The 21,743-nt window shown below is 45.0% G+C and overlaps 1 protein-coding gene across 3 annotated transcripts in view; it reads right to left on the reverse strand.

Moving 5' to 3' along the window:
• Positions 1-21,743, reverse strand: part of ATAD2B (ATPase family AAA domain containing 2B) — a 190,857-nt gene that overhangs the window by 111,035 nt on the left and 58,079 nt on the right. For all 3 annotated transcript variants that reach the window (XM_073568304.1, XM_073568305.1, XM_073568303.1), the window contains exons 7-10: positions 21,502-21,621; positions 18,672-18,747; positions 4,232-4,333; positions 2,344-2,455 (exon numbers count right to left, since the gene is read on the reverse strand). In XM_073568304.1, coding sequence (XP_073424405.1) covers positions 2,344-2,455; positions 4,232-4,333; positions 18,672-18,747; positions 21,502-21,621 — 410 coding nt within the window. The remainder of the gene's footprint in view (positions 1-2,343; positions 2,456-4,231; positions 4,334-18,671; positions 18,748-21,501; positions 21,622-21,743) is intronic.

Raw genomic sequence — 21,743 nt, forward strand, 5'->3', positions numbered from 1 at the left:
AACCAGTGGCCCCTGTGAGGTTGGGCATAGGAAGAGCCTGTGCGACAGGGCAGCAGGATGCCAGGAGGCGATGCTGCTGAGGGGCTGATAAGAAGCGGCCAGGGAATGAAAGCAAGGCCTACCTGATACCCGGCGATTACACGGCTGAAGAGCGCAGGTAGCCGTGTCCCCCGATGTACGTCGCAGGGATGCAGGCACTGAATGACTGACGACTCTGCAGGAGCTTCGGCTGTCAAGATGGAGGCTGTCTCTCCGTGGCCACAAGACGCGCTGAAGGAAGCGTGGATGGGGAGTTTAACATGCAGGGCAGACAGGGTAGAAGGGAGTCCCTGTAATTGGTCCGTCGGTCCGGGTGCGCAGGAAGGGGGCGTGCCCGGCCTGCAAAAGTGAAACTTGTGTCCTGAGTCGCCTAGAGGGGGCGTGACAACCTGAAAGTAGGCCCAATGCCGGCGCCGGGAGAAAAGCACAGGCCAGGGGGGATGCCCGGCGCTGAAAGTGAAATCTGCGCGGTGATTGGCTGGCCTAAGGGAAGGGGGCGTGACCGTGACAAGGGACGCGCCGAGAGTGCCAAGCGAGGGGCTGTCAGAAAGCCGGGGGGCGTGGCCTGGACGCAACACAGCCAGGGCAAGACGAAGCATTAAAATGGCGGAGACCGCTCACGAGTGAAGCAAAAAAGGGCGCAAAATTTGAAAACCAAGAGCCCTGACGAGTGTGAGTGCAGGGACCGACCGCCTGTAACCGGTGAGTTGCTGCTGCAGCCGCCGCTGCCACCGGGGGGGGGGGGGGGGGGGAGGAATTATACTACTTGCTACGAGAGCCCAGCTCCTCTTCACATCTGAGGATCGCGTCAGGATCCCTCGGGAAAGAGAGGGTCCTGGGATGAAGATCCTCCTTCCCGCACTGTGTCCGAACAGTGCAGAAGACGGTGTCACCCCTTAGAAATAAGGGGGAAGGCCACCACCGGTGACCAACGTCTTCCTCTCAGCCCTCTCCGAGGAGAGGGGTGAAGAGGGGAAAAAGCAAGGACTGGCCACCGATAGTCGCCCTGAAACACCCATAAGGGTGACAGGGGACAAGTGCTGCCTGCGGGTCCGAGAGTGGGCGATGTGGGTGACACCACATTGCTCTCTCGGTCGCACAAATGTGGGAAACAGGGTGAGTAATCTGCACCCTGTTACCCGAAGAGCTGTATCTGAAAAACAAAGGTGAAATGATTAATAAACACACACAAAACCTGTAAGGAAAAAACACTGCGGATCTGGTGTTAGATCCAGGTCCGCCTCCTTCAGACACTAAGGAAAAAACTGAGGTAATTTGGGCCTGTCGGTAGGTGTATACTGCTGGGGAGAAGCTAACTTTGTCTTATTTGCATAGCGTCAGCCTCCTAGCGACAGCAGCATACACCCATGGTAACCTGTGTCCCCCAATGAAGTGAGAAAGAAAAAAAAATTAAAACGCCAGAATTAAATTTCCTTGGTCACTACAACATTGTAATAAAAAGCAATAACAAGCGATCACAACATAGCATCTACCCCAAAATGTTATCAATAAAAACATCAGTTCAGTGCACAAAAAATAAGCCCTCACCCAGCCCCAGATCACGAGAAATGGAGACGCTGCGGGTCTTGAAAATGGTGTAATTTCTTTTAATACAAATTAGGGGGTTTTTTTTTTCTAATATTTAAATAAAAAAAGAACCTATATACAAATTTGGTATCTGTGAACTCATAACGACCTGGAGAATCACAACGGTGGGTCACCTTTAGCATTTAGTGAACATGGTAGAAAAAAAAATAAAAATTTTGGAATTGCACTTTTGGTTTTGTAATTTCACCGCACTTGGATTTTTTCCCACCACTTTCCAGTACATTATATGGTAAAATAAATTGCGTCCTTCAAATGTACAACTCGTCCCACACAAAAAAAAAGCCCTCACAAGGCCACATTGATGGAAAAATAAAAAGAAAAAGTTAGGGCTCTGGGAAGAAAGGAAAAAACAGAAGAGCAAAAAAAACAAAAAATCTCTTGAACTAACTTGTTTTGCTTCCTTGGGCTACAAAAGAGACATCTGTGGCACAAGGAGACTTTAGTAAATATATATGACTTCATAACTGCACTGTGAGCAGATCCGGTAATGGTATAACACCTCTCGCCACCTCCTTTTTTCCCAAATTCTTTGTATTGGGTGTTGCCTGGGAAAGCACTGGATTATGCTCTCCATTACTTGTATGCCTGCCTTGTTCGCAGGATGCCTGAACTATAACTTTGCTGCCCATCATGTAACGTCATGGAACTGAAAAAAAAAAGTGCACATTACGCGCACCGTCACCTATTAACACTCACCGATCGATCTAGGCTCATTGGGTCCACATCAGCCAAACTGGCACCAACTTTTACCCGTTCTCGCAAGATGCCGCTGGCTAGATCCTCAGGTCGGAGGTTCATGGGTAGACACCTGTAATGAAAAGAAATTGTATATATTTGTTGTGCCTGGAGGTAGCTATGTCAGGAGACCCATAGGGGTCTTAAATTCGGTGACGGTACAAAAATACAGCAGGGTCTCTAGCCTTGGGAAAGGCGCTAAGATATATTAGAATCATGGAGATTTCTAATATTTTGCAACATCTACCGCCAAATTTAAAAGTTTTGCACCTCTATGCACTAAACTTTTTTGTAACATAACTTTGCAATTAGGAAGCAATTGATCAACTTCCTAAAAGGATCTTCATTAAAAAAAATTAAGTTCATTAAATAGTTAATGATCTGCAAAAACGTTACTCAACGGTCAGAAACCCTGCTTCGCTTTCTAAAGGATTCTCTCCATTTCACCTTCTCTCAGTGTTCGAGATAGAAGGGAGTGGACTGTACATATCTTTTGTGTAGAGTGGAGATTATGCATGTTCGGTTGCAGGGAGGGCATAGAAATCAGGCATCAGAAAAGGAGGAAAGCACAAGAAGAGGAAATTAGTCCAGGATAGAAGCTGTGCTGAATGTGAGCTAATGAAAACATGAACACCCAGCAATCAGACCTCCCCCATCCAGCCTATAAGGCTGGGAGAGACACCCAGACCTCGCATCCAGTTTATATGACTGGGAGAGACACCCAGACCTCCCATCCAGCCTATATAAAAGTGAGACAGCCAGACCTCCCATCCAGCCTATATGACAGGGAGGACACCCAGACCTCCCATCCAGCCTATATAACAGTGAGACAGCTAGACCTCCCATCCAGGCTATATGACAGGGAGAGACACCCAGACCTCCCATCCAGCCTATATGACAGGGAGAGACACCCAGACCTCCCCATCCAGCCTATATGACAGGGAGAGACACCCAGACCTCCCATCCAGCCTATATGACTGGGAGAGACACCCAGACCTCCCATCCAGCCTATATGACTGGGAGAGACATCCAGACCTCCCATCCAGCCTATATGACAGGGAGAGACACCCAGACCTCCCATCCAGCCTGTATGACTGGGAGAGACACCCAGACCTCCCATCCAGCCTATTTTCAGACGGAGAGACACCCAGACCTCCCATCCAGCCTATATGACAGGAAGAGAGTCCCAGACCTCCCATCCAGCCTATATGACTGGGAGAGACATCCAGACCTCCCATCCAGCCTATATGACTGGGAGAGACACCCAGACCTCCCATCCAGCCTATATGACAGGGAGAGACACCCAGACCTCCCATCCAGCCTGTAAGACTGGGAGAGACACCCAGACCTCCCATCCAGCCTATTTTCAGACGGAGAGACACCCAGACCTCCCATCCAGCCTATATGACAGGAAGAGAGTCCCAGACCTCCCATCCAGCCTATATGACTGGGAGAGACACCCAGACCTCCCATCCAGTCTATATGACTGGGAGAGACACCCAGACCTCCCATCCAGCCTATATGACTAGGAGAGACACCCAGACCTCCCATCCAGCCTATATGACTGGGAGAGACACACAGACCTGCCATCCAGCCTATATGAATGAGAGAGACACTCAGATCTACCTTCCAGCCTAATTTACAGGAAAAGACAAAACACACATCCATCCTATTTTAGAGGGAGACACCTTTAAAAGACAATACAATTGCACTAACATGTTTAAAAATCATTTGTTCACGTTAAAAGGTATCCATAGTCTTTAAGCAGAAGGTGGAAGCCATTATGTATTACTCTGTCTAAACCACATTTCTACAGAATGAAGTTCAAGCACGAATATACGCAGAGTACCTATTCCTTGCTTTGGCCATACTCTTTGACTTTCTCCTTTCAAACCGTTCTTCATCTGAGGAGGAGGTGGTATCACTGCTGTGAATGGCATGCTTCTTTCGTCTATAGAACAAATCCAGGGGAAAAAAGTGGCCTTAATAATAAAATTAATAATGTATAAAGATGTAAAATCAAGAAGTTCAAATAAGATGCTACAATATTTGGGGCCTGTTTTTATAAATGGGGTAAAAGTATGAAATTGAAGGAAACAAATTCTCTTCTAACCATCACTTATTTTTTTATGTGAAATATACCTACATTAACCCCTTCACCCCCAAGGGTGGTTTGCACGTTCATGACCGGGCCAATTTTTACAATTCTGACCACTGTACCTTTATGAGGTCATAACTCTGGAACGCTTCCATGGATCCCGGTGATTCTGACATTGTTTTCTCGTGACATATTGTACTTCATGTTAGTGGTAAAATTTCATTCAAATAACTTGCGTTTATTTGTGAGAAAAACGGAAATTTGGCGAAAATTTTGAAAATTTCGCAATTTTCCAACTTTGAATTTTTATGCCCTTAAATCACAGAGATACGGCACACAAAAAACTTGATAACTAACATTTCCCACATGTTTACTTTACATCAGCACAATTTTGGAACCAAAATTTTTTTTTGTTAGGAAGTTATAAGGGTTAAAAGTTGACAAGCGATTTCTCATTTTTACAACACCATTTTATTTTTAGGACCACATCACATTTGAAGCCACTTTGAGGGGTCTATATGATAGAAAATACCCAAAAGTGACACCATTCTAAAAACTGCACCCCTTAAGGTGCTCAAAACCACATTGAAGAAGTTTATTAACCCTTTAGGTGCGTCACAGGAATTTTTTTGAATATTTAAAAAAAAAATGAACATCTAACTTTTTTTCATAAAAAAATAATTCAGGTTCAATTTTTTTATTTTACCAAGGGTAACAGGAGAAATTGGACTGCAAAAGTTATTGTGCAATTTGTCCTGAGTACGCAGATACCTGATATGTGGGGGGGGAACGACTGTTTCGGCGCATGGCAGAGCTCAGAATGGAAGGAGCGCCGTTTGACTTTTTCAATGCAAAATTGGCTGGAATTCAGATCGGACACCATGTTACGTTTGGAGAGTCCCTGATGTACCTAAACAGTGGAAACCCCCCACAAATGACACCATTTTGTAAACTAGACCCCCCAAGGAACTTATCTAGATGTGTGGTGAGCACTTTGAACCCCCCAGTGCTTCACAGAAGTTTATAACGCCCGGGCGTGAAAATAAAAAATTCGTATTTTTTCCACAAACATGATCTTTTAGTCACCATTTTTTTATTTTCCCAAGGGTACCAGGAGAAATTGGACCTTAAAAGTTGTTGTCCAATTTGTCCTGAGTATGCTGATACCCCATATGTGGGAGAAAACTACTATATGGGCACACGTCGGGGCTCGGAAGGGAAGTAGTGACGTTTTGGAATGCAGACTTTGATGGATTGGTCTGCGGGTGTCATGTGCGTTTGGAGAGCCCCTGATGTACCTAAACTATTGAAACTCCCCACAAGTGACCCCATTTTGGACACTAGACCCCCCACGGAACTTATCTAGATGTGTGGTGAGCACTTTGAACCCCCAAGTGCTTCACAGAAGTTTATAACACTCGGACGTGAAAATAAAAAAATCATTTTTTTCCACAAAAATGATATTTTTGCCCCCAATTTTTTATTTTCCTAAGGGTAACAGGAGAAATTGGACCCCAAAAATTGTTTTGCAATTTGTCCTGAGTAGGCTGATACCCTACATGTGGGGGTAAAACACTGTTTGGGCGCATGGCAGAGCTTGGAAGGGAAGGAGCACCATTTGACTTTTTCAACTCAGAATTGGCTGGAATTGAGATCAGACGCCATGTTGCATTTGGAGAGCCCCTGATGTGCCCAAACAGTGGAAACCCCCAATTCTAACTCCAACCCGAACCCCAACATGCCCCTAGCCCTAACCCTAACCCTAGCCCTAACCCTACCCCAACACACCCCTAGCCCTAACCCTAGCCCTAACCCTAATGGAAATAAATACATTTTTTTTTATTTTATTATTTTTCCCTAACTAAGGGGGTGATAACGGGGGGTTTGATTTACTATTTATGGCGGTTTTTATATTTGGCGGCTGTCGCACGCTAAAAGACGCTTTTTATTGTAAAAATAGTTTTTGCATCACCACATATTGAGAGCTATAATTTTTCTGTATTTTGACCCACCGGGTCATGTGAGGTCTTATTTTTTGCGGGACCAGTTGACGTTTTTATTGGTACCATTTTCGGGCACGTGAAATTTTTTGATCGCTTTTTATTCCGATTTTTGGGACGCAGAATGAAGAAAAACCAGCGTTTCATGAATTTCTTTTGGGGGGGGTGCGTTTACACCGTTCCGCGTGCGGTAAAATTGATAAAGCGGTTTTATTCTTCGCGTCAGTACGGTTACAGCGATACCTCATTTAGGTTTTTTTTATGTTTTTGTCGGTTTTATGCAATGAAAACTATTTTATATAAAAAATAATTATTTTTGCATCGCTTTATTCTGCGAGCTATAACTTTTTTATTTTTTCGCTGATGATGCTGTGTGGCGGCTCGTTTTTTGCGGGACAAGATGACGTTTTCAGCGGTACCATGGATATTTATATGCGTCTTTTTGATCGCGCGTTATTACACTTTTTGTTTGGCAGTATGATAATAAATCATTATTTTTTGCTTCGTTTATTTTTATTTTTTAAGGGGTTCGCTAAAGGGGTTAACTAATGGGACAGTTTTATAGGGCGGGTCGTTAGTGACGCGGCGATACCTAATATGTGTACTTTTATTGTTTTTTTTATTATTATTATTTCCAAAAAATGGATTTATTGGGGGAATATTTTTTTTTTTTTTCTAATTTATTTGGCGATTTTTTTTTAATTATTTTTACACTTTTTTTTATTTATTTTTTTACTTTATTAAATAGTCCCAGGTGGGACATCACTGTCCTGTGACAGATCGCTGATCTGTCACATCACAGATCACTGTGACAGATCAGCGATCTGACACAGGCACTGCAGAAGGCTTCCTCATGCCTGCGCTTTGCAGGCACTGAGGAAGCCAGCTTCCTCAGGCCCCCGTCGCCATCTTGGATTCGGGGGCCTGGAGGAAAGGAGTCCCCCGCAGCAGCGCTGCACATTGCGCTGCCGTGGGGGGCTCAGGGAAGCACGGAGGGAGCCCCCTCCCTGCCGATGCTTCCCTTTAACTCCCGGTACACCGAGATCATGCTTGATCGCGGTGTGCAAGGGGTTAACGTGTCGGGGGCGGTCCGTGACCGCCCCTGACACATTGTGCCGGGTGTCAGCTGTGATAATCAGCTGACTCCCGGCCGCGATCAGCGGCGCTCACCACGTGGGCGCCGCTGATCGTGCCCGACGTACTATCCCGTCCATGGGCATAGGGGCCCAGGTTCCATGGACGGGATATACCGTCGGATGTCGGGAAGGGGTTAAAAACAAAATATATATCAAATTTGTCAATTTTAAACATTTTTCTTGCCCTCACGGAGATGTGCCCATTTTTATCTTCCAAGAACCATTTTTTTTTAGGGCAGGTTGTAGTTTTAAGTTACACCAATCATTTTGCCATTAAATCAAATAAAAACAGAAAAACAAAATTACACTCCAAATGGGATGGAATAAAAAAAATAGAGCTGTATCAAGGCACTTTGTTTGCAGTACCAGCTTTAACACTTTGGGCGCCAGAAGACTTTTTTTATTATTATTATTCAATTTTGTGAAAGAGAAGCGACCAGAAAGAGCAATTCTGCAATTTATATTTTATTTCTCTCATTTCAGTATTCATAGCAAGGAATACATACTATTACATTTTGTTACTTTGGACAATAAATTAAAAAAAAAAATTTTATAAATATTTTGTGATTTAAAATTTGGAAAAAGGATGAGTGGGAGGTGACTTAACCTTTTATATATTCTTAAAATATACTTCTTAATCATTAATGAGTGAGTGACAGACAGAGTATTCACATGCTAGTTCGAGTAAGGGCTTAGGAATCACAGTTCTTAAATATGTTCAGTGGCTTGCAAAAAAAAGGATTCACCCCCTTGGCATTTTTGGAGTTTTGCTACCTTAGAACTTGGAATTTCACTGTTTTTTTCAGGGTTTGCATCAGTTCATGTAAAGAACATGCCTACAACTGAGAACATTTGGTTTTCTTTTTATTGTGATGCAAACAACAAATAGGACAAAATCAGTGAAAACTTGTGTGCATAAAAATTCAGTCCCCTAAAGTCAGTACTTTGTAGAGCCTCCTTTTGTGGCAACTATAGCTGCTATGAAGGGTTAAAACTAAAGTCAAAGCTGAAGTTTCGTTTTATCCATTCTCTGAAGGTTTTGTTTCTCCATTTTTGTTGCTGTAAGAAAAATTTTTGTAATTGGGATGGGCTGTCATGAAACCAGACTGTTCCCATCAGGTGCAAGATAAGGGAACCGGGGGTGTAGAATTCTGAAGAAAATGCCATTATATTACTTTCTATGCTATTTGGATACGGACATATACGTAGTTTCCGGTTTTCTTGCAATATTATTGGCTTATAATGTGAAGTGTTACCATGATGCTATTGGTAGTTGAGAACGTCGCATAAATAAGCAAAAGATTATAAAAGAAGTGACTAAAATAAAGGGGACTGGTGATGTGCCTAGATCCTCCCGTACAGAGACCCCCGTCTCCGAGTGGTCATTTGAGTTGCTAGCAACACTCTGTGGAATAATTTGGACATCACTGGCTCAACCGTGAAAGGTTTATTTAGCCTTCCCTCAATAGCTACCCCGACAGCTGGCGCCCAACGTGGGGCCCCCGAATAGGGACGCCTCTGCCCCCGGAGGACAACAAGACAAAGGACCCTCGGAGTGGACACAGGTGCTGGAAAATTGGGACTGATCATCCCCCACAACAACCACGGTAAGTTGGCAGTTACACTGTTCAGACTGACCGTTGGTGTGGTTTTCCTGTGCTTGTTGCTGCAAAGAGGATCTGAGGTTTGTCCACGTGGTGGGGTGATTCATGGGTGGAATCATATAGAGGTGCAGTCCAGTTGGGGGCCCAGTGCTCGAACCGTACCTCATAAGGGACGGACACCCCGGATTGACCAGTGATTGTGGCTCTCTTTATAGTCAAAATATCCTGAAATCCTGAATTCACTGTTAGAGTCAGGCGTGGTGATGTGATCGAAGACTGGGTAGGATACGTAACTCAGGTATATATAGATATATATATAACCAGAGGTGTCCGGAGGGATAGTCTGAGACGCCCTCCTCCTTTCACTGAGTACCGCGTTGAATTTTGGGTATCCCAGAGGGGGATTATTGACCCTGTGGAACATGTGGATATTTAGCTCTAAATGAGAGAATCCGTGGAAGGAAAAGAAGAATTTTGTGGCTTGGCACATGAATTGTGTGACGAAGGTGTTAGGAAGAACAGAGAAAGTGAATTCTGATTGTTTCTGTTACTGCTATGTTGAAGAAGGAAAAATTGTCTATTATTATGGCAAGGACTGGATGTATTGTGGTTCAAGAAAGTGACTGTGGTGTGAGAATTGAGGATGTGATCAAAGAAGAAACTGATATCGAGACTGATGTGTCAGGCAAATAGTTAAGAATGATTTGAAAGAAGAGGTCTCCCTGCTAGATGATAATTGTATTGCTAGTGGTTATGAGTATACTCCCTTCACCCCATCCCAAATAGACACCCTTTGCAATCAATTACCCAATCCAGAGACTTCCCCCATGGCTTTTCTACAGGCAAATGGCAGCAAATCGAGAGATATATTCCACTCCCCGAAGAGATCTATTACACATACTTGGAGTAAAAGTTGGGGAGGGGTATTTTCCAATTATTGAGGGTGGCATAATGTATAATGTGAATCTGGATGGGGAAACCTATGAGAGTGGTGTTGATTTCTGCAATGCTTTGAAGGTTTGGGCACAAGATAGATTAGTGGACCAAGCTATCTCTCTCACAGATGTCACACAGGACAAGGGGGAGACTGCCAAGAAGTTCTATGGGCGTCTTATGGTAGTATTTAGAGATCTGGGATTCTCACTGTATAATGAAGCCCATACACATCTTTTTGTGGCAGCTTTGATGTCCGGCCTCAGACCCGAATTGCAAGAGGCAATAATTTCAGTTAGACCTGACATTGAGAATTCCACTCCGGACAATGCATTGAAAGTAATAAAGTTTTCAGAAGAATTTAACCCGTTCTGCAGCAGCAAGGAAACAGAAAAATAAATCAACAGCGGCAGCTGTGACAGCCGCCCCTGCTCTAAGAGCAGCCCCCACCATCGCGCCCAGCGCGGCTGCGAGCACACAGCAAACTCTGGCCCCCCCCCAGACTTCAGCTCCTAATCCTATGACTAGGAACCCTGCTCCTCAGCAATGTTGGCGCTGTGGCCGACTCGGTCACTTTCAGAGAGAGACTGTCATACTCCCGCTGATAGATGCTACCCTCAAGTTCCCTCTTCTAATCGTAATCTAAATACTCCCAATTAACATACTTTTATAAACCCCATCCCTGTGAGACCCTTCCCTGAGGTTACTGGTCAGTTTGTAATCTCTCCCACATGTCCAGTAAATTTACTGGGGGTAGATTTATTATCACAGTTCCGCTCCAGAATACAATTCCAAGATGATGGTCAGATGGCTCTTACGTTATATAATCCCTATGTAGACGAAGACAGTGAGGAAATCTGTATTTTTCATGCCTTTCCCACAGATGCCACAAGGGGCCAAAACAGTCCCAACCAGTTTGCAAAAAAAAAAAAAAAATAATATGAGTGTCTTTTGCCACTGTTAGCCTCCTCAAGCATCTGGCAGCACTGAACTGTCGGGTTTCGGCCTCGGGACTTCAGATCTGCCTTGGTCAAGTGATATTCTTGGGTCACTGTCTCCTTCAGGGTGTCAAACACCTCGCAGAAGAAAGAAAAATAGCTGTCAGCTCCCTTCCTTTCCCAAAAGATTAAACTAGATGAAACTGAACTCCAGCGTTTTCTTGGACTATGCACTTATTTTTGTCAGTGGATACCGGATGCATCCCGCATAATGCAACCCCTTTACAATGCCTTGCAAGACGGTATAATGAACTATAAGGAAAGATGGCAGTGATGAGGATTACCTCCAATATGACTGTTCCCAACTTCTGACTGAAGAAACAGCTACTCCACCAAATGTCAGTGAGAATTCACTCCCAAATCCTGATCTGGTGTTGTACACGGATGGTTCAAGATATGCTGATGAGTTTGGTAGATTCCACAAGGGATATGCTGTTACCACAGAGGACACTGTAGTGCACGCAGCTGCGCTCCCGCCCTCACAGTCAGCACGAGAAGCAGAACTCCAGGCTCTGTCTACTGCATGTACTTTGGCCAAGAACAGACGGGCTAATATATACACGGACTCACGGTATGCATTTGGTATTGCTCACAATTTGGGGACTCTATGGGCCAATCGAGGGTTTATTACTACTGCCGGAACCCCAGTGAAAAGTGCTGAAGCTGTTAAAACCCTCATGGACTCAATCAAATTACCTACTCAGGTGGCCATTATCAAAGTTAAGGCGCACGGTCCTAGGACCAGTCCATAGACTGTTGGCAAGACATTTGCGGATATGCAAGCAAAAGCCGCCGCTCTTTTACCCGTTGAACCAACCATGCCAGCTATGGTGACCACACGCTCTCAGCATAAACAGTTACAAGCAGCACTGACCCTACAAGAACCTGATGATCTACAACAGACTGAAGTTTTCTGTCGGAGCCCGCGAGACTGCTTAATGACGATGCAGAGAATGTCTCCAAAGGAAGAGGTGAAGCAATGGAAGACTGATGGGGCACGAATGGATAATGGTCTCTGGAAAAAGGACCAACTCGTGTGCCTCCCTAAGCGGATGTACCCTGCTATTGCCACATGGGCACATGGACCTACACATCGAGGAAAGAATCAGGCCCTCGCACTGGTGCAAAAATTCAACTGGGCCCCGGGAATTTCCACAGTTTTGACAGCACTCAACCGTGCCTGTAATATCTGTCAGACTTGTAATCCCGGTCAACTTCAACATGTACTCCCGAAGCATCTTGCTAAGCCTGACTATCCTTTCCAAAGGCTCCAGGTGGACCATATCACGTTACCTAAGTCTGGAAGGTATGAATACTGTTTGGTTGTTGTTGACATGTTCTCCAGTTGGCCGGAAGCATTCCGTGTTACCAATATGACTGCAAAGACCACAGCGAAGAAACTGGTGATGGAAGTTATATGCAGATATGGGGTTCCAGAAGTTGTTGAAAGTGATCAAGATCTGGCCTTTTCTTCTCATGTGTACCAAGAAGTTCTGACAATGCTTGGATCCACTGTAGCCCTCCATACTCCGTATCACCCACAATCCAGTGGGAAAGTTGAGAGGCTGAACGGCACACTGAAGGGACAATTGACCAAAATGATGCAGGAGACTACGGCTCCATGGCCAGAGCTCCTACCCATTGTACTATACCACATTCGTACTACCCCTATTGCAAAACATGGCCTGTCCCCATATGAGATATAGTTTGGTACTAGGCCCCCAGTTGTAAATTTCCAGCCTCAGCAGTTATCAGAAGAAACTGTCCGTGCTGTTCAATATGTTATTCAGCTTAGTAAAAATCTTGCTAACACCCATGCTCTAGCTGTTTCTTCTTTTCCAGATTCAGCAGAAACCGACACCTGTCATAACCTGAAGCCTGGTGATTTGGTAGTCATGAAGAAGCATGTCAGGAAGCACGGACTAGAACCCTTGACGGTCCCTATCAAGTTCTCCTCATCACACAACAAGCCAATAGCAAATAAAGGGGCATAATGTTTTGGTTTTTCACATTTTCCATATTATTATTGGTACAAGTTAAAAGTTAAAGTTTGAATATCTTCTAAGACTCAGAGATCAATACAATAAAGATAATGATTGTAATAAGGACAGTTGGTCGTCAGAAATCTTCTCCTTTCTCAATCCAGCCAATTGGTTTAAGGGAATTGATTGGCTGGGTAGCTGGGATCTTACAAAGCTTGTTTCACATTGCTGCCTGTATCCTTGCTGTATATGTGATACTAGAACTTGTTCTTTGGCGTATTTCTGTATATATTAGGAAATTCTGTACTAAGACAGCTAATGATGATACCAAAGGCGTCGTTGCCCCTGCTCTTCTCTGCCCCGATATCAAAAGGCTACTTGATGAAGATGTTGAAGCCAAGCACATGCCTACCTTCAAAAGATCTCCACCACCATCATCAAAAATTGTTATTCGTGAATTGCAGTATACAGGGGGGACGGGTGCGCCTAGCGGCTAGACCCTTCCTATGCCCTCCTGGAAGCACGAACAGGGCATCGGACTTGCAGAAGGGAGCCGTCCGTGAGATGTACCGTATAAGAGCCCTAACCACATATAGGGTGTGGAGGGCCTTCTCAATACGATGAACTGGTGCCGGACAGAATGAAGGCAAAACAATCTCATTGAGATGAAAGGAAGACACGACTTTGGGCAGAAAAGACGGGGACGTCCTCAAAACTGCCTTGTCCTGATGAAAATTCAGGAACGGAGATCAGCAGGACAGGGCCGTCAACTCCGAAGCGCATCTGATTGACGTAATCGCCACTAGGAAAACCAGCTTCCAAGAAAGAAAGGTTAGTGATACGTCCTGCAGTGGTTCAAAAGGGGCTTTCGGTAAGACTCCGAGGACCAAGTTAAAATCCCCATGATTCCAACAGTCTTTTATAGGGAGGCGCCATGTGGGAAACTCCCTAAACGAACATCTTCACCTGCAATCTGGTAGCAATCTTGCGTTGGAATAGAACTGACAAAGCTGAAACTTGTCCTTTGAGCGAGCGAGACCTGACTAACCCGGATTGCAGGAATTTCAATATGGAAGGAATGGAGAACACCAGAGGAGATCGTCCATGGTCTTTGCACCACGAGAAGAAGGTTCTCCAATTGCGATGAAAAATGCACATGGATGCGGGCTTCCTAGCACTAATCACGGTGGAGATCACTTCTTTAGAGAATCCAGCTTGAGCAAAAATCCAGGATTCAACGGCCACGCCGTCAAGACAGGGACCTGGAGTTCTGGTGGTAAATCGGGTCCTGTAAAAGTAGATCCATGCGGCTCAGTAGTCGCCAGGAAACGTCGGTGACAAGTTGAACTAGTTCCGCGTACCATGCCCGGCGCGACCAAGATCACTGGTACCCCTCTGCTCTGATTTTCTTGATGACCTTTGGGAGCAAGGGAAGGGGGGGGAAATGTACGGGAGACGAACCCGATGCCACGGCAGAACTAGGGCATCTGCTCCGATGGCGCATGGATCGCGTGATCTTGATGCCATGAGATCTACATCCAGAGTCCCCCAGCGACGGCAAATCTGCTTAAAGACTTCCGGATGAAGAGACCACTCCCCCGAGGCGAAGCCCTGGCGACTGAGAAAATCCGCCGCCCAATTTTCTGCGCCCGGGATGTGGATCGCCGAGATGGCCGAATGAAACGGAGGATGTGACTCACTTCGTGCATGGCCATCCTGCTGCGGTTACCCCCGACGGTTGATATACGCCACAGCCATGGCGTTGTCGAATTGGATCCTGATGGGGTGACCTGTGAGATGTTGAAAACTCAGTAGGGCTAGCCTGATCGCTCGTATCTCCAAGATGTTGATGGGAAGACGTGACTCTCAATTGGACCAACGACCCTGTGCTGTGTGGTGGCGGAAAACCACACCCCAGCCAAGACAACTGGCGTCGGTGGTCACCACCAACCAACAAACTGGGAGAAAGGACTTCCCTTGGGTCAGGGAGGACTTCAGCATCCACCACCTGAGGGTCTGTCTGACCCTCAGGGACAGAAGGAACCGACGGTCTAGGGAGAACGGGTTCTTGTCCCAAGCAAAGAGAAGTGCATGTTGCAAAGGGCAGAGAAGAAACTGTGCGAACGGGACCACTTCTATCGCTGCTACCATCTTTCCGAGAATCCCCATGCTGAAACGTATGGAGTGAGGAACCGGGTGGGAAAGACTCCGTGATCCCTGTTTTAAGGCCAAGGCCTTTTCTGGAGGGAGAATGAACAACCCACGGGAAGTGTCCAGGATCATTCCCAAGAAGGAAATTTGCTGAGCCGGTACTGGAGAAGACTTTTCTAAGTTTATTTTCCAGCCCAGGCGAGAAAGTGTATCCACAGTTATACCAACAGATTCCTCGCAGATTGGAAGAGAAGGCCCTTGATGAGCAGGTCGTCCAGATACAGAAGTACCACCACTCCCTGAGTGTGAAGAATGGCCATGACAGCTGCCTTGACCTTGGTAAAGACTCTGGGGGCGGTGGCGAGGCTGAAAGGCAAGGCAACGAATGGGAAATGTTCCTCGTGAATTGCAAAGTGTAGGAACTGTTGATGGGACGGAAAGATTGGGATGTGAAGGCAAGCATCCTTGATGTCGATGAATGCTAGGAACTCTTCTTTTTCCATGGAGGCGACAACTGAACGGAGAGATTCCATTCTGAATCGTCGTACCCTGACAAACCTGTTCAACAGCTTGAGGTCCAGTATAGGACGCATCGCACAGTCCTTCGGAGTAAAAATCTTTGAACCTTTCGTCTTGAGGGACCGGAATAATGACTCCGTCCCATTGCAGCGCAAGTACGGCCTGAAGAAAAGCTGTTGTCCTTGTTTTGGGAGGGGAGGAAACTATCTTGTACCCGGAGGACACCAGCTCTCTGACCCACTCGGACGACTGCGAGCCAGGCCTGACAGAACGAAAGCAGACGACCACCTACTTTGACGGTGTCCGCCGGATACCGCAACGAGTCATTGCGTAGAGGATCTATGGGATCTGGCTTCCTTAGTTCCAGATGCCCTTGGTCTGGGTTTCCAGGAGCGGTTATGTCTGTATGAGACCTGGGAACCTCTGTCTCTACGTGGGGACCAACCTGATCCAGAAGAGAAGGTTGTGGAGGACCAACTGGATTTGTTGCGAAAGGCACGAAACCGATTCGGTTGTTTATTCCAAAACGGCCAGACGGGCCTCTGTTGGGGAAGGAACTTACTCTTCCCTCCAGTAGCGTCAGAAATGAGCTGGTCCAGTTTCTCTCCAAATAGGTAAAATATACGCAAAACACAAGCCGCGGAGACACCATCACATGTTTCTCAACGCAAGCAATGACTAGCCAGGTCTTTACCCGGGAGGGAACAACCACGGGAAGGGCAGTCTCCAATGAAGGAAACCACCTATGCCAAAACATGGTATCCATCCACAGACAGCTGTTTCGGGGTATTGCCCCTCATCAGTGTGGAGTAGGAAACTGGCCAGTAGGAGCAATGCCTAGTAGAAGACTGTGAAAAATGAGGATGAATGAACTCATGGAGATCGACATCCAACACTGCGGAGACACCATCACATGTTTCTCAACGCAGTGATTCTAGGGCAATGCCCCCACCCTTATGGGAAATATGTAAATATATGCAAAACACAAGCCGCGGAGACACCATCACATGTTTCTCAATGCAAGCAATGACTAGCCAGGTCTTTCCCCGGGAGGGAACAACCACGGGAAGGGCAGTCTCCAATGAAGGAAACCACCTATGCCAAAACATGGTATCCATCCACAGACAGCTGTTTCGGGGTATTGCCCCTCATCAGTGTGGAGTAGGAAACTGGCCAGTAGAAGCAATGCCTAGTAGAAGACTAGAAGTTTTGCATATATTTACATATTTCCCATAAGGGTGAGGGCATTGCCCTAGAATCACTGCGTTGAGAAACATGTGATGGTGTCTCCGCATTTTGGATGTTGATCTCCCATGAATTCACTCTCTCCAAATAGGTGACCAGTTTGATAAGGCAGAGAGGTTAACGATTTCTTGGAAGCGGAATCTGCCCGCCAGTCCCGGAGCCATAGGGCCCTTCCAATGGAGACCGCATTCGCAGCTGCCTATGCAGCGCAATTAGCCGCATCTAATGAAGCGTTAACTACAAAGTCTCCGGAATTAGATATCTGACTGGCGAGGTTGGCTGCCTCCGGTGGAAGATTGCTATCCTGAATGGCTGTGACTAACACCTCTGCCCAAGCGGCCATAGCCTTAGCCACCCAAGTTGCAGCAAAAGAAGGGAAGAACGCCGCTCCGGAATCCTCAAAGACTGAGCGAGCAAGGTAGTCACTTTGACGGTCAGAGGGGTTTTTGACTGAGGATCCATCAGATACTGATAGGAGCGTTTTGGAAGCAAGACGCGATATAGGAGGATCCACTGAAGGAGACTGTAACCAGTCCTTCATTAGATCCGGAGCAAAAGGATATTTAGACTCAATAGGCTCATACAATATTTTGTTCATACTATATGAAATCACATTATAATGATTGCTGCTTGGGTGTTACAATTAGGATTGGTATTCTAATATCCTTGAGGGAATTGTGATATATTATATTAACCCTAGTGGGGTCATGTTACCTCTTATATACAATAACATTAGATATAATTTTTGTATTATTTAGACAGCACGCCTGAGTCCCGTTTGTTTTTTGTTTTTTCTTTTAACTGCACATAGCACTTTGGTTTGTACCACCCTACACTTGCTGCTATATTTGTAACTAATTTAATAAAAAATTTATATATTTGAGCATTTTGGACTTGATGATCGTTTTTTCTTCCTTTGTGGTTTTCATGTTATATTGCTATCAGTCCATATATCTGTCCACCATCTGGGGTATCAATATACGATTCTATAATTTTGATATGTCACTTTCTATATGAATAATGATACCCTTCTGTCTGCTGAAATTGTTTCTCATTGAAGACAGAAGCAGCCGGATTATTTCTGTGTGTACAGCGAGATACTTTCTGCTCAGATTCAATCACATGCCGTAAGGTGGATTGGACAGCGCATCACAGCACAGATGGACAATGACCCAAAACACTGTGAAAGCAAAGAAGTGGCATATTCTGCAATGGCCGAGTCATCACCAGATCTCAGCCCCATTGAGCAGCTTTTCACAGGTTTAAGACAAAACTTAAGGTAGAAAGACTCAGAAACAAGAAACAACTGAAGGCAGCTACAGTAAAGGTGGCAAAGCATCACAAAGGAACTTTTTATTTAAGGTAAAAGTTCATTTGACCAATTACTTTTGAGCTCCTGAAATGAGGCGGCTTTGTAGAAAAATGGCAGCAATTCCTAAACATTTCACAGGATATTTTTGTTCAACCCTTTTAGCAAAACCTGAAAGTCTCCACTTCAATTGCATCTCAGTTTTTTTTCATCTTAACTCAAATAGTGGCCTGCAGAGCTGAAATCACAGATTCGGTCTATGTCCAAATATTTCTGGACCTGTGTGTATGTCACTCTCCATTTCAGGTACATACCGGATATGGCTTCTTCTTGCAGGAGATCTGTGTGTATCAAACAAAGTGCTTTGTCGTTTTTTTTGATGGGCTGGCTCTAAAAGAAAAAAAACAGGGGGGGGGGGGTCTTTATAAGTGAATGCAGCTCATGGCCACATGAGACGAGACAGTAAATACAGTCATTCTTCCAGTATTACCCACCAGAACCTCTCGGCTCTCCCGACATCAAAAAATAATGTGTAAGCTCCGTACAACAATTCAGAATCATCAATTAGTACAACTGTCTGTTGTCACCCATTAATCCTCTTGGAAATATATGAATAAATTGCCAACTGGGCGTTTCCTTGGCCCTTTTATGTCCCTACACAGGTTGATACCAGCGTTGTGATATATTGTGCAGTAGAACATACAGATTATGGCCAGCCCAGGGTCGGAGACCACTGCTCCAGGCAATGTATGGAGAATTGTAGTTTGAAGGTGTTTTCCCAGTATTTATATCTTATGGCTTTAATGACGTCGCCTCCCTGCCGCTGGTCCAATCAATGGGCTCACCAATGATGCCGAGGTAGATGGCACGAGACCGCTGGAGTCCTGTGAATGGCTGCAATAGTCACATGTGCTCGAGTCATAGAGTAATAACTGCGGCCTCTCGAAAAAACGGCATCAACATTGCAGCCAATCACTGAGCTCGGTGGCTCTAACGCAGGCCTCTCAGAGCTGATGAGCTCACCGACTTGCTTATAAGCGCTGCAAACACCACTACGGGAGCAGCGGCGGATATTTAGTGCTGGACCTGGGAAGGGCAAGTAATCCGCCCCCTCTTTTTTTCTTTTTTAAGACGCAGGATAAGAGTTTTTCGAAACCATAAAAACCCTGTAAATCACTAATGGGTTGATTGCAGTGACAGGGGTTGTCCCTACCAACAACATTTATCACCACATAGGTCATAGATTTGGTCACTGGGACCACCATGAAACATGATCATAGCGCCCCATGTGAATGGATAAATAACGCACAACCATGCACGGCCACCGCTCCATTCCCAATCTATGGGACTATCGGTCATGTGTGTGACCTACCAGAGCCCTATATAAGTGACAGATCTAAACTACTGCTTCTCTCCAAAAAGGGACCCACGACATCCTACGGAGACTTATATTTGTGTGATTCACCGCGCTATGCTGAGCAGAAGTATAAAAAAAAAAAAAAAAAAAAAAGGGAAATAGTACTTAACAGCAGTTATACATACTTACTTAAAAATGAAGTTGTTGTAGAATATTCTGTGTAAGTTGAGATGTCTACGTGGTAAGTAGTTTGCAGGTTATCTGATGGTAGAGATCTCGTTTTTATAGCTGCTGATGCTACTGGAACAATGATATATTAAGGTACCAATAAAACATACAAAAGGTCACACCACTCCTTGCATGTCCACCATACTCACTGGTTGTATCTTAACGTTTATATTCTCTTCGGGGTGTTCCCTTTATGGTGGATCAATTGATACAATACTAAATATGAAGAGAATTTCAATTACTAACAGTGACCACAACCTTGATATTCAGTCCCAGTTCCTGGGGTACATATGCACTTACTTGTGCTAGATTTGTTATGCTACCCAGGTGTAAATCCTGCTAGACTCTCTATAATGGTCTTTGTTGGCTTTATTTAGAGCCAGTGTAGGGACGATATCCACTGTTGAAAAAAATGACAAAGTGCTGGGTAAGGAGGGATCCACTAAACCCACAAATAGTGCTGATTATTGGAACGCTAGCATAATTAGGGTGTCTAGTGGATCCCTCCTTACACTGCATCGCTTATCACTCTATCAGCAGCTGCTGCCTCAGCCAGACTGTGACAGAGCAATTACCAGAAGTAAGTGCATAGAAGTCCTACCAGGACTAACTGGCTACTGGAACGCTAGCACTATTTGTGGGTTTAGTGGATCCCTCCTTACCCAGCACTTTGTCATTTTTTTCAACAGTGGATATCGTCCCTACACTGGCTCTAAATAAAGCCAACAAAGACCATTATAGAGAGTCTAGCAGGATTTACACCTGGGTAGCATAACAAATCTAGCACAAGTGCGTGCATATGTACCCCAGGAACTGGGACTGAATATCAAGGTTGTGGTCACTGTTAATAATTGAAATTCTCTTCATATTTAGTATTGTATCAATTGATCCACCATAAAGGGAACACCCCGAAGAGAATATAAACGTTAAGATACAACCAGTGAGTATGGTGGACATGCAAGGAGTGGTGTGACCTTTTGTATGTTTTATTGGTACCTTAATATATCATTGTTCCAATAGCATCAGCAGCTATAAAAACGAGATCTCTACCATCAGAAAACCTGCAAACTACTTACCACGTAGACATCTCAACTTACACAGAATATTCTACATCAACTTCATTTTTAAGTATGTATAACTGCTGTTAAGTACTATTTCCTTTTTTTTTTTTTTTTTTGTATACATCTGCTCAGCATAGCGCGGTGAATCACACAAATATACGTTTCGCTCAGACTTTATAACAGGAGCCGACACAGTCCTGTCTCTTCACCAGCTGCATCTGAGTTTTTTGGATAGGTAGCGCCCGTGTTACTTTACCGTAATTATCCTACGGAGACTGTTGGCCATGCGGAAACCCGTGTAAATCAGGTTGGGCTCTTTACCCGCAGCGCTTGCCTTATGCAACGTGCAAACTCAAATGTACAAGGATCTGTTAACAGGATGGAGGCCAGAAGACTGCCCTCCAATATACGGCAGGGTTTTCAGTTTGTCAATGTATGGCATCGAACAGTGCACTAATCCATACATAGACAATGGGAACGACAGAACACATCACTTACCAATAGGAGGAGCTTGGTATCTTTCCACAGTTTTTCTCTGCCTTAAGTTATAAGGCCGATCGTTTTCTTCTCCTTCTACCTCGGCTTCTTCATCCCCATCTTCACCTTCTTCTTGGGATTCTGCAGGTGACAAACATTATTTATCTGGGATTTCTACAATGCGACCGTTCCCAACAAAGAATACGTTGGTTAATTTCTATTCTATACGCCATGGTATCTAACAGGTCGGGATCTCTCTGCAC

This window comes from Dendrobates tinctorius, unplaced genomic scaffold (genome assembly GCF_039654945.1).
Source record: "Dendrobates tinctorius isolate UK_male_01 unplaced genomic scaffold, ASM3965494v1 ptg000021l, whole genome shotgun sequence".
Taxonomy (NCBI): Eukaryota; Metazoa; Chordata; class Amphibia; order Anura; family Dendrobatidae; genus Dendrobates; species Dendrobates tinctorius.